The sequence below is a fragment of the Microcebus murinus genome, chromosome X (genome assembly GCF_040939455.1).
Source record: "Microcebus murinus isolate Inina chromosome X, M.murinus_Inina_mat1.0, whole genome shotgun sequence".
NCBI lineage: Eukaryota > Metazoa > Chordata > Mammalia > Primates > Cheirogaleidae > Microcebus > Microcebus murinus.
In genome coordinates, this window is record NC_134136.1 from 79,827,483 (window position 1) to 79,841,312 (window position 13,830).

A 13,830-nucleotide genomic window follows, 5' to 3' on the forward strand; every position below is an offset into this window, starting at 1 on the left:
TACACGCATGCATGCACATGTACACATATATGCATGTACTTGTACACGTGCATGCCCACACATGCACCCACCCACTTGTACACATGCATTCACATGCATACATGCATGAACGCACATGCACAAACACACGTGCACATGTACATGCATGCACACATATACACACGTGCACATGTACATACACACGCACATATACGCATGCATGCACACACATGCGCACACACAATGCACATGCATACATACACACATGCACAAACACAAGTGCACACATGTACACACTCATGCACACATACACACATGTATGTATGCACACAATGCACATCCATACACACATGCACAAACACACGTGTCCACATGTACACACTAGTGCACACATGCACTTGCACACACACATGCATACATGCCCGCACACGCGTGCATGCATACATGCATGTGTACACATGCATGCATACAATGCACATGCATGCATACACACATGTACACATGCACATAGCCATATTAAGGCAGATCCTGAGAACGCTTCTCCCATGTCTCACAACCCGGGCACGTTCCCAGAGAACCAGGAAGCCGCCTCCGCAGTGTGCTTACAATCCCTCATCTGCCACTCTCCCAGGACTCACGCTGGCATCCGGCCCCACGTCGCAAAACCTAAATCCCAAAGATGCGAGAAGACGAGCAGTCTCTCCCTGAGCACATGGACGGCACGAGTGGTCTCCACCCGGCCGCATAAAAGGGTGCAGCCGTCTCAGCCGACTGCCCGGAGGAGGGGCGGGGGAGCCCGGTTTCGTGGCGTCTTCAACGACGAAACGTTTTCTTTCTCTCCCACCTTCGAGGCGGGGTTATCCGGGTTGGGGAGCGGTTCTGTGTTTCCTCCTATTTCCCCAAGGACAGCACCGGCTCACCCACAGGGGGGCTGCTCGAGCCCCAGCGATCGCAGCCGCAGAGGAGAGAGAGAGAGCAGTCAGCCCCGCCCCTGCTCAGAGAACCCAGATCTCCATTGCCCAGAGACCCTCAAGTCTCGGGGTACGGGGGGAACTGCCACTTCGCGCTATCTACGGGGGCGCCAGTAACCCACTTAGTATCTCCAGGTAGTATCTCAGGGGGGCGCCCCCTCTTCTCTTCGCGTCAACCACAGTGACACAAAGCACAGGGCCGGGGGGAGAGGAGTTCCCGGTAACCGCAGGGAGAGTTTTCAACCTCGAATATTCCGCCAGGCACAGGGCGACCTTACGCACCTGGACGTAGGAAGAGAGAAAACCGAGCCACCTGAGCAGCACGCTCGGAGCCTAGCGTGGACGCAAACACCCAGACTCTTAAACATTTGAAAGAGGTTTATTCTGAGCCGGATGGGAGGGCCACGGCCCGGAGCCACGCCCGGGGATGCCTCCAGCGAGGGTTTTGGTTTCACAAACGTTTCAGGGAGAGACGGGGGCCACAGGGAAAGTCGTGGATCGATACACGGAAGTTGCGTGTGGGTTTGGCCTCAAAAGGGGGCACGTCTCGAAGTGGGGGGCTTACAGGTTACAGGTGGGTTCAAAGACTCTTTGAGTTGCAGTTGGTTAAGGACATGCAGCTTTGTCTAAAGGCTTGGGGATGTTTTAAGATAAGGAAGTCTGCTCATCAGAGACAAGCCACCACCGGACACGCATTTGCTGTGTAAACTGAGGACCTGCAGGAGTGGCTTGCACGGCCTCAGCCGGTCACTGAGTCACCGAGGATGTCCCCAAGAAGGGAGGGGCGAGAAGAGGCAGGTCTGACCTCCCTCCTCCTGGCCAGCGACTCGGTTTTAGGGCGTCCCCTTGGCCAGGAGTGGGGTCCACTCAGGCAGTTTTAGCTGCAGCTCACGGCCCCGATGACCCCCATCTACGTTGTCACTTCCGCCCGGACAATTCCCTTGAGCCGTCTCTCCTGTGGACAAAAAAAAGGACACCCCCCCCCAACCCCGGGCCCCCCGGATTCCTGTTCCCGGGCAGAAATGCAGCCTCTAGTTCCCAAGAAGCGTGGGTGAGGAATTCACGGCACGACTTGTAATGTGTTTCGCCCCTTTTTCTTTTCTTTTCTTTTTTTTTTCTGTTTTTTTTGTTTTTGTTTTTGTTTTTTGTGTTTTTTTGGAGACAGATTCTCACAATGTTGCCCAGGCTAGAGTGAGTGCCGTGGCATCAGCCTCACTCACAGCAACCTCAAACTCCTGGGCTCAAGCGATCCTCCTGCCTCAGCCTCCATCCTGAGTAGCTGGGACTACAAGCATGCGCCACCACACCCGGCTCATTTTTTTCCTATATATTTTTAGCTGTCCAATTAATTTCTTTCTATTTATAGTAGAGACAGGGGGTCTCGCTCTTGCTCAGGCTGGTCTGGAACTCCTGACCTCGAGCGATCCTCCCGCCTCGGCCTCCCAGAGTGCTGGGATGACGGGCGTGAGCCTCCGCGCCCAGCCGTGTTTTGCCCCCTTTTTTCGACTCTGGTCTCTGAGGATCGCGGGCTCGAGCATCCTCCGTCCTGGAGGGGGGCTGGGTCCGCCCGTCGGTGGCTCCTGGGGTTCCTGGGACCTCCGGGCAGGTCCCCACACATCCACGCGTGTGCCGGCGTGGGCCCTGGGCACTGCTGCATACCCTGATTCACAGCATCACGTAGGAGCCGTCACTCATCACAAACTCGAAGCCCCCCAGAGAGACCACGGGCCCACTCTGCGGGGGCCGGCGAAAGAGCTGGGAGCACCCTCCGGGGGGCTGTCCCTCCTCCGAGCTCCGGCTCAAGCTGTCCAGGGCCGTGGCGGTCTTGGCCACCTGCACGACCAGGGCCTCCTCGGGGCCGCAGTCCAGCTCCCCGCCGCCGCTGCCCGTCCTGGGCAGGTGGGCCACATTCTGGGCGTCTTTCATCCACTCCTGCCGGGAAGAAAGGTTCCGACTCAGCCCACCCCGGGGGGGGAAAGACGCAGGGCGGAGAACCCACCCGGGCTTCCCTCCGGAGCGGCCGGCCCCAACCTCTGGGGCACCCGGGGGACCCGCATCGCGGAAGACCGGTTTTCCGCGGGGTGGGGCGTGGCGGGCGGTTTCAGGCACGTCCGTCCGCGTTTACGGAAGCAGCCAAACCTCTCCTCTAAGGGTCGCCCGGATTTTTGCAGCTGCTCCCCAGCTCCACCTCGGATCACCCCCCACCCCCACTGGCTGACGGAAGGGACCCCCTCGTGGGCAAAGGAATATCTTAGAGCAAAATTGCCTGCCAGGGGGAGGGAGGTCAGACAGGCCTCATCATGCCCCCCTTCCCTTCTTGGGGACGTCCTTTGTGACCGATTGATTGACAGGCCTAAGGGTTTGCAAGAGGCACCTTGCATGGTCCTCAGTTTATGCAACAAACGGTGGCTTACCTCTGGTAAACAGTTTACGTTAAAACATCCCAAGCCTCTAGACAAAGCTTCACGTCTTTAACCAATTACAATCCGAAGAGTCTTTAAACCCACCTATATATAACCTGTAAGCCCCCCACCCTGCTTCGAGATGTCCCACCTTTTTGGGCCAAACCAAGGTCCGCCTCCCACGTATTGATTGACGGCTTTACCTCTGACCCCTGTCTCTCCCTGAAATGTATAAAAACCGAACCGCGACCCGGCCACGGCGAGTCCGCTTGCCCAAGGCCTCTTGGCGGTGGCTCCGGGTCTCGGTCCTCACATTTGGCTCGGAATAAACCTCTTTAAAATTATTTTGCAGAGTTTGGCTTTTTTTTTTTTTTCCCGTTGACCCAGGCATTAGATTCTCATAAGGAGCTGGCAACCTGGAGCCCTGGCGTGCGCAGTTTGTATAGTAAGTAGGGTTCGTGCTCCCCTGAGAATCTAACGAGCAATAAGAGGCGGTGGTGTGGGTGCACAGGAGCCGCTGTAAATGCAGGTGAAGGTTTGCTCACTCACTGGCCACGCACAGCACAGTGTTGACTACAGTCGACAGCCACAGACAAACGCGCACAGCCCAGTGCCGGCTGTAGTCGACAGCCACAGGTGAATGCGCACAGCCCGTTTCTGCTATAGTCAACAGCCACAGATGAACCTGCATGGCCCGGCATCGACTGTAGTCAACAGCCACAGATGAACCCACACAGCCCGGCGTCGACTGTAGTTGACAGCCACAGATGGACACGCACAGCCCAGTGTTGACTGTAGTTGACAGCCACAGATGGACACGCACAGCCCAGTGTTGACTGTAGTCGACAGCCACAGATGAACCCGCACGGCCTGGTGTCGACTGTAGCCGACAGCCACAGATGAACCCGCATGGCCCTCCGTCGACTGTAGCCGACAGCCACAGATGAACGTGCACAGCCCGGCATCCACTATAGTTGACAGCCACAGATGAATGTGCACAGCCCGGCGTGACTGTAGTCCACAGCCACAGATGAACGTGCACAGCCCGGCATCCACTATAGTCGACAGCCACAGATGGACACGCACGGCTGCTTTAGCCGACAGCCGTGATATGACTTTTCTAATTTTTCACTTACCAAAATAAAATTGTGAGCATTTAAAAACAACGTCATGAAAACATGCATGTCTGTGTTACCTGTTCTGATATTTACATGACAAGCAAAGCTGCCTGTAAAGTGAAACAAGCTTCCGGTGCTTCCAAGCTTCCCTCATCACACAAGAGCAAGACGGACGCGTCGTCCATGCACAGCACAGACCGCCGTGCGGACTGCGAGTGCCGGCCGTGGGCGAGGTTTTGTGGTGGCCAGTGAGCACCGTGCCCAAAGGAGTTAATAGACAACCTCAGATACCCAGTATTTCCCCCAAACTGACCCCCGTCCTAAGCACAAACAGCCTTTCTCTTTGTCTAGCCTCCTCTTCCCACTTCACTGCCCTTTGTTGAAATGATCTATGAGGCTCAACCTTCTGTTTGGAATTCCACTTTTTCTTTTTTTATGTGAGGGCACACAACATCAATCTTTCCCCCCCTGTTAATCTGTCTTTTTGTCCATTTAATTAGCAGGCCCCAGTCACTGAACCTAAGAGGGCAGGAAAAAAGGCAAAGGCTTTGTTTTGTGTTCTCTTTTTCCTTCCCCTGAACTTATTTGGAAAAAGGGGTCATTGAGGATGTAATTAAGTGACGGGTCTCAAGACGAGACCGTCCTGGATGAGGGAGGGCCCTAAATGCAACGACAGGTGTCCCCATGAGAGATGGCAGAAGGGACGCAGACGCGGAGGAGAAGCCACGTGGAGGCAGACGGAGGAGGCAGAGGCGGGAGTGAGGCTGCAGCCACAAGCCCGGGGACGCCTGGAGCCCCCGGGAGCCGGGAGAGGCGGGAAGGAGCCTCCCCTGGAGCCCGTGGAGGGAGCGCGGCCCCGAGACCCCCGCGTCCCACACTCCCGGGCCCCGGGACCGGAGTGGGCAGGAGGACAAACTCCTTTTGTTTTAAGCCCCCCCTGGTTTGTGGCCATTTATGAAGCAAGCCCAAGGAAAGTCAGAGGAGTTGATTGACATTGCAGTGTGCGGGCCACGCCTGGGTCTCCCTGCCCTGGGAGGCTTCTGGGCGCTGGGCCCCTTCCCCACTGGGTCCCCCCAAGACAGACTCCAGGCCTCTCTGCCGGGTCTCCCTGCGTGAAATGAAAGAACGCCGTGGACGTGGAGGTGGGCGGTCCGTTCTCAGCCGAGCAACAGCGGAAGCTCAGCTGCATCAAGACTTCCTGGGGAGATGGGCTGATAAGCCGGGAAACCCCGAGATGCGGGGCGGGCCGGGGGGTCCGATCGCCGGGGCTGACTTAAGGCGAAGCCCCCGAGATGCACTGAGACCCTTGTGGCTCCTCTCTCTCTCTCTCTCTCTCTCTCTTTCTCTCTCTCTCTCTCTCTAAACAACGGACAAAACCGTGAAGCTGCTCCTTCCGTATAAAGGCAAAGCTCGCAGAGGTCTAAAGGTGCAGCAGGCAGGGTGCGCTCTGTGCTGCGAAATGTTCCCGGGCCGGGGGTGGGGGGGACAGGAGGGCGTGACAGGTGCACCTGCTTGGTGCAAGAGGCACAGGAGAGGGGCGTTACCTGGAAGTTTCCTTGGTGCTGCTCGAAGAGCCCGGAGAAGGAGGACTTGGGGTCGGGCACGGTGGGTACCAGGAGATTCCTCACTCTGCAAGACACGAGGGCGGCGGGCTGCTCGGGTGGGCTGCAGCCCCCCGGGGCAGGACCTGTGTCCCCAACCCCCCAAGTGCCTCGGGGACCGGCCTCCGGGTCCACATGGCGGCCCCCGCTGCTAACCTCCAGGAGATTATGGGGTGACGGGGTCAGAGCCACGCCGTTGGCATGATACTGGCTGTCACTGCACCCCATGCGCTAAACCTGCTCCTTCCTCCCGTCCCTGAGGCAACCCCATGCATCGGTGACTCGCATCTCAGCTGGTTCGAGGCCCCGGCCTCGACTGGGAGGAAATCAAATGAAGCGTCTCTGAGCCGTGTCAACCTATGACGGGGCCACCTCTGACATGGCTTAACGCGGGGGCTCAGCTCAGACCCCCCAGCCCCGTGCCAGCTCCGGACGGGAGGTCCCGGCTTCTCGCTGCCTCACTCCAGCCGTCGCTACGGAAACCTCATCCTGAGCAAACAAAAGTGGTACCCACCAGGCACCTCTGGGCACCCAGTGCCCGGGCGCAAATTGGTTTCCGCAAAGATGGGATTCGAGGTGGTGAAATTGTCGTGTGGGAGGTTACCGGAAGAAGCTAGGTTTGGAAAGCCGTCTACCACCTCAGAGAATATGATTTTATTTTATTTTTGCTAGGCCTACAGGTGGATTTATGAAGCTAAACATCCAGGTATAGGTCTAACAAAGACGGTGTTAAATCTTGCGCTATTATTCTCACTGTCCTCGCCATATCGCCTGGGTTTTAACGGGTCTTGGTGAAAGTGAAAAGGTGTTTTTGTTTTTTTGTCTTTTTGAGACACAGAGTCTCGCTCTGTCGCCCGGGCTAGAGTGCCGTGGCGTCAGCCCAGCTCACAGCAACCTCAAACTCCTGGCCTCAAGCGATCCTCCTGCCTCAGCCTCCCGAGTGGCTGGGACTATAGGCATGCGCCACCATGCCCGCCCGGCTCACTTTTTCTATATATTTTTAGTTATCTGGCTGATTTCTTTCTTTCTTTCAATTTTTTTTTTTTTTTTAGTAGAGATAGGGAGTCTCGCTCTTGCTCAGGCTGGTCTCCAACTCCTGACCTCGAGCCATCCTCCCTCCTCGGCCTCCCAGAGTGCTGGGATCACAGGCGCGAGCCGCCCGCCGCCGCGCCCGGCCTCAAGTGAGAAGGTGTTTCATGCATCTGTTGCCCCCACGATGCCAGACTGATGCCACGCGGCTCAACGGGGGTCTTCCCGGGCCGCGAGGTGGGTTTCCATGGCAACGTAGCGCGTGCAGAAGCAACTTTTCCTAGCGAATGCTCCGGGCATCTCTGCACCTTTTGTATCACGTCCTTGTCGAGTTTCGTGCAGGGTGTGTGGCTGGCAAAGTGGACATTGCCAGTGGGGGCGGCCAAGGCTGGGGAAGTGACCGCAGGGGGGTGACTCCCTCTCCTCCCACTTGGGAGACCCGCTTAGCGGCCCACGCGTGTGTGGCGTGGCTACAAGGCGTGTCCTTACCTCCCCAGCTTCCACAGGGACAGCAGGACGAGACACAACGTCAGCAGGGCGACCAGGCTGCAGATTAAAATAAATCTGGGGAATCCGGGGCTGAAGGGCACGTCCGGGCACAAATCTGAAACGGAACGGAATGCCTGCCGTCACTTTTCGGCGTGGTGTAGTAGACGCCACGCCTACTCACACACACCCAGGTTTTTTGTTTTTGTTTTGTTTTTCCACTTTGTGAATGCCGGTGTCAGCAAAACTTTTTTTTGTTGTCGCTTTTAATTTTTTTTTTTATTATTTCAGCATATTACGGGGTGCAAAGGTTTAGGTTGCATATACAGCCTTTGCCCAGCCTGAATTTATTGCAGTGAGAAATATCCTGGAAAGAGAAGCAACGTCTCTGGGCAGGAATGCGTCCTGCAGCCACTGCCAGGGGGTATGGAGGGCTCAACACACACACACACACACACACACACGCACACACACACACACACGCACACATACACACGCTGCCCCTGGGAGCTCCAGGTTGCCGGGGGGGTCTTTGGGGAATATCGGGGCTTCGTTTTGGTTATCAGTGGCTTTGCACGTTGCATTGCTTCCTCCCCCCTCAAAAAGAAAAAACAAAAAGGGTATGTCAAAGTCCTAAATCTGGAACCCGTGATGCAAACTTATTTGGAGATAGCATCTTTGCAGATACACTTTAGATGCACATTAAAGTGAGACCATCCCGGATCAGGGAGGGCCCTAAATGCCGCGACAGGCATCCTCTTGAGAGACACGGCAGACGTGGAGGAGAAGCCACGTGGAGGCAGACGGAGGAGGCAGAGGCGGGAGTGAGGCTGCGGCCACAAGCCCAGGGACGCCTGGAGCCCCCGGGAGCCGGGAGGGGCGGGAAGGAGCCTCCCCTGGAGCCCGAGGAGGGAGCGCGGCCCCGAGACTCCCGCGTCCTACCCTCTGCGTCCAGCCCCCCGTTCCGGGAGAGACGCCCCCGCCGGGGACCTCGGGAAGTCTCCCGTGTTCTCAGGCAGGACCCCGCCCCATCGCCCCCTAAGCTCAAGATGCCACGCCTGGGACATGGGACGACCCTTACCACTGGGCAGGCCTCCATACCAGCAGGACACCTCCGACCAGTCCCCGGGGTAGGAGTCGGGGCCGTAGGCGGCCTCCATGGTCTTCACCCTGGCCCGGAGGCAGTAGCACTTCTCAGCATCCAGACCTTCTATGTGGACATTGCAGGTTTCCTCCTCCTTGGACTGGGGAAAGACAGGCACACGCGTGCGCAAGCGTGCACGGTGATTAGTGACTCAGTGACAGCGTGCAGACTTTGTACCTTAGACGCCCAGGAGCTGGCTGAAGTTCCCTGGATCCGGGCACTCACAGAACATTCCCCGCTCTGCCCAGGTCTTTATGCCAAAAAACGGCGATGGCGACGGACTCAGCAGCGAGGCAGACACAGGTGGCATGGGAAGAGGAGGGGAGGATGCAGACACGCATGGGGAGGAGAATGGCATGACAGGCTCTCACACCTACAGCCCAAGCGATGCCAACTCGAGTTGGCATCTTGAGTTCAGACTTCTGGGTTCCCAAACTGTGACAGCGCGAAACCTTGCATTACCTTAAACCACCTACTATGTTTCCCCAAAAATAACACAGGGTCTTCTATTTAGTTCTCCTCAAGAAGACACCCTAGTACGGCTTATTTTCAGGGGATGTGTTTGTTTTTTTTTTAAGGATGGTGCAACCTTCTACATTTATTCAAACAGAGTGAAGTCGTCTTCTTCTGGAACATCATCCTCACTCTCCAGACCCCGAATCCCATCCTGAATGTCTTGCGACTCTGTTTCCTTTGGAGCCACCGGCCCCGATCTCTCCTGTGGAGCACTAGAGCTCTCACGGGGCGGATGAGAAGGGCTGCTCGTGTTCTTTCCCGCTCCGCGACGACACGCATGGGTTGTGCAGATGCGCTGCGCAGCCACGCCCGTCACTAGGGCTGATTTTCATAGCCACACCCACCACTAGGGCTCATTTTCACAGCCACGCCCATCACTAGGGCTGATTTTCATAGCCACGCCCATCACCTGGGCTGATTTCCATAGCCACACCCATCACTAGGGCTGATTTTCATAGCCACGCCCATCACTAGGGCTGATTTTCATAGCCACGCCCATCACTAGGACTGATTTTCATAGCCACGCCCACCACTAGGGCTGATTTTCATAGCCACGTCCACCACTAGGGCTGATTTTCACATCCACGCCCACCACTGGGGCTGATTTTCATGGCCATGCCCATCACTAGGACTGATTTTCATAGCCACGCCCAGCACTAGGACTGATTTTCATAGCCACGCCCATCACTAGGACTGATTTTCATAGCCACGCCCGTCACTAGGGCTCATTTTCACAGCCACGCCCAGCACTAGGGCTGATTTTCGGGGTGGGTCTTCTACTGAGCACATGCTTAGACATCCTGCCAGGGCTTATTTTATGAGGAGGTCTTATCTTGGGGAACCACGGTAGTCAGTGAGGAATTGATACAGCAGCCTCTGGAGAGCCACACAGTTACAAGGCCACAACAGGTGACATGTCTTGTTGTGTCCTTGCGTCTCAAGGGGAGTTATTAGGGCCTGGGTCCCCTCTGGGTGGTTTGAGTAAAATCCATAAGCGGAGCTTGGAAACACATGCCTGAGTCTAGCGCCCTGCTGGGATGCACCTTCCCCGAAGGATGTCCCTGCCCTAGTTACCGTCCCCATGGGCCACCTGCCTGGGAAACAGCTTCCCAAACGGCAAGGTGCCTTTTCCCCGAGCTCCTTCCCTCCACGAGTGGCCGGTTGTGTCCCAGAGGAGGGGGGAGGCAGGCGGCCGAAATCAGAGGGAGTGAAACGTAAAAAGAGGCGAGATGCTTGAGCAAACTGCAACCTGTCCCCCGGAGCTCAGGTCTCCAAGAAACGGTCCCAGGTGACTTGCAATTCACGCCGACAGCTTTGTAGGGGGTGGTGCCCACACAGCAGACCTGACTTTCGGGTGGGTTTCTTCTTCTCCATGCACGACCCACACTTGCCTTCCAAAGCCGAGGACTCTGCCTTTTGCGTAACTTGAGTCGTGCAAAACCAAACCCGTGCCAGACACCCAGCGAGGGCAGGCTGGGCCGTCCGTACGTGGACAGAATGAGGGTCTGTCTGTGGAGAGCTGGCAAGCCTGGACCACAGGTCATGAGGCTACCCCACCAGGCAGTAGGTGAGGACATGAGTTCAAGATCCCTCTGGTCCGTGATGCACTGCTTACGTGTGAACACTTTGAGTTAGCTTCCTTAATGGTATCACAAGAGCTCAGGGCATGCCAGCACTCCACTATATAGGGAATCAACATCTCCCACAAGATGGAAGATGTAGGATGATCACAAATATGCACAACCTAGCTGGTGTTAGGACTTGAAATACAAGAGGATCCAGTCGCAGTAGACCGGAGGAAATGGGTCCAAAGAGTGAAAGAGAAAGCATAACCCTTACCCTAACCCTAAACCTAGCCCTAATCTTATCCCTAAGACTAACACTAACACTAACCCTAATCCTAACCAGAACCCTAACCCTAACCCCAATGCTGACCCTAACCCTAACTTTAGCTCTAGCCCTAACCCTAACGCTAACCATAACCCTAAGCCTAAGCCTAACCCTAACCTTAATCCTAAACCTAACTCCGTTATAACCACTGGGGAGTGTTGTATTGTGTGCAGCCAGTCAATGGCCAGATATGGTTGTACAGTGTGTGACTCTGTGTGTGTGTGTGTGTGTGTGTGTAGGTAGAAAGATACATAAGATAAAGAGACAGAGAGAAAGAGAGATAGAGAGAGAGACAGAGAGAGAGTGGCAGAGAGACAGACAAACTGAGAGAGTGAGAGAGACAGAGAAACAGAGAGAGTGAGAGACAGAGAGAGACAGAGAAACAGAGAGAGAGACAGAGACAGAGAGACAGAGAGAGAGAAACAGAGACAGAGAGAGACAGAGAAAGAGACAGAGAGAGATAGAGACAGAGAGACAGAGATAAAGAGACAAAGAGACAGAGAGAGACAAAGAGAAAGAGAGATGGAGAGAGAGACAGAGAGAGAGGCAGAGAGACAGACAGAGAAACTGAGAGAGCGAGAGAAAGAGAGAGACAGAGAAACAGAGAGAGTGAGAGACAGAGACAGAGAAACAGAGAGAGAGAGACAGAGAGACAGAGAGAGAGAAACAGAGACAAAGAGAGACAGAGAAAGAGAGAGATAGAGACAGAGATAGAGACAAAGAGACACAGACAAAGAGAGACAGAGAAATACAGAGACAGAGAGTGAGAGAGAGAGACAGAGAGATACAGAGACAGAGAGACAGAGAGAGAGGGGACGGGGGACCGGAACGCAGGCAGGCAGGCAGACATGGAGAGGAAGCCGCAGCCGTGGGCAGCGCCCGCCCCAGCGCTCACACCCCGGGGACCCCCACTCCCCCCGGTGGCCCTGAGCGCCGCCCGACTCCCGACCCACCTGCCAGGCGGCGTCGAAGTTGCTGCGGAGCTGGACCTCGTAGAGCAGCCCGCCGTGGGCCAGGCCGGGGCAGGTGACCGCCACCTTCTCCTGCTGCCACTGGAAGCTCAGGTTCCTCGGGGCGCCGGGCTTCACTGAGAAGGGGACGGGGCGGCGCGGTCAGTCACCCCCTGCCGCCGTGCCTGGCGGGGTTCGGGGTTGGTGCCTCCCCTCTCCCCCCCCAGCCGGGGCGGAGGCGGGAGGAATGTCCCGGGGGGCCCTGAGGTCACACGGGGTGCCACGGACAGAAACCGCGTGGAAAACCCGTGTGTCTGCCACGGTGAGACCTGTGTCCCCCTTATAAGAAGAGCTGCGTGTGTCACAGCTCTAACTCCCTGTATCTCGGAATATTTAGAAATGGGGTCCGCTGGGCACCCTTGCTGGTGGGAATGTCTTCGCCGGAGACTTCGAGAAACGTGTCGGTATAAATTCTGACACTGGACCGGCTTGGATTTTCTGGGGGAACCCCCTACCCCCCCATAAAAAAAAGCTGTTATGGCCGGGCGCGGTGGCTCACGCCTGTAATCCTAGCTCTTGGGAGGCTGAGGCGGGCGGATTGCTCAAGGTCAGGAGTTCAAAACCAGCCTGAGCAAGAGCGAGACCCAGTCTCTACTATAAATAGAAAGAAATTAATTGGCCAACTGATATATATATAAAAAAAAAAAATTAGCCGGACATGGTGGCGCATGCCTGTAGTCCCAGCTACCCGGGAGGCTGAGGCAGAAGGATCACTCGAGCCCAGGAGTTTGAGGTTGCTGTGAGCGAGGCTGACGCCACGGCACCCACTCTAGCCTGGGCAACAAAGCGAGACTCTGTCTCAAAAAAAAAAAAAAAAAAAAGCTGTTATTAGAACACTTTCAGGAGAATTAGAGAAACACGGGTATTGCAACGGAAAAAATAAATAAATAAACAGTGGCATGCAAAATGGTGACTCTTCACTAAAAAAATGCCGGGTGATAATATTATAGAGTACAATATCAATTTGTAAACTATGTATGTTTATAGAAACAGTTTTGTAAACTAAATATGTTTATAAGACAGAATATATGTTTTATGGGTCCTAAACAGGCCCATGAAACCTTACTCTTTTTTTTTTTTTTTTGAGACAGAGTCTCCCTCTGTTGCCCAGGCTAGAGTGAGTGCCGAGGCGTCAGCCTCGCTCACAGCAGCCTCCAACTCTTGGCCTCAAGTGATCCTCCTGCCTCAGCCTCCCGAGTAGCTGGGACTACAGGCATGCGCCACCATGCCCGGCTAATTTTTTGTACATATATATTTTTAGTTGGCCAATTAATTTCTTTCTATTTTTCGTAGAGGCAGGGAGTCTTGCTCTTGCTCAGGCTGGTCTCGAACTCCTGACCTCGAGCGATCCTCCCGCCTCGGCCTCCCAGAGTGCCGGGGTGACAGGAGTGAGCCCCTGGGCCCGGCCAAAACCTTACTCTTTAGCAAAGTTTTAATGGTAGCTCTCTCTGCGGCTAGGAAAATGTAAATTATTTTATTTTCGTGCTTATGCCTGTATACACACACACACACACACACACACATATATATGCACTTATTGTGTTGTGTTATTTGCTGTTCCCTGTCTGTTTGAAATATTGCATAATAAAAATAGCATGTGGGAATATGAGCGCTCTCTGGGATTTCTACTCAATTTTGCTGTGAACTTAAAATTGCTCTAAGATAAGTTTTATTGGAAATATAT

At 55.2% G+C, this 13,830-nt stretch overlaps 1 protein-coding gene across 1 annotated transcript in view; it reads right to left on the reverse strand.

Moving 5' to 3' along the window:
• Positions 1-1,314: 1,314 nt before the first annotated feature.
• Positions 1,315-13,830, reverse strand: part of CRLF2 (cytokine receptor like factor 2) — a 34,654-nt gene continuing 22,138 nt past the window's right edge. The window contains exons 4-8 of the mRNA XM_012763651.3: positions 12,090-12,223; positions 8,668-8,830; positions 7,590-7,704; positions 6,015-6,099; positions 1,315-2,882 (exon numbers count right to left, since the gene is read on the reverse strand). Coding sequence (XP_012619105.2) covers positions 2,616-2,882; positions 6,015-6,099; positions 7,590-7,704; positions 8,668-8,830; positions 12,090-12,223 — 764 coding nt within the window. The 3' untranslated portion in view covers positions 1,315-2,615. The remainder of the gene's footprint in view (positions 2,883-6,014; positions 6,100-7,589; positions 7,705-8,667; positions 8,831-12,089; positions 12,224-13,830) is intronic.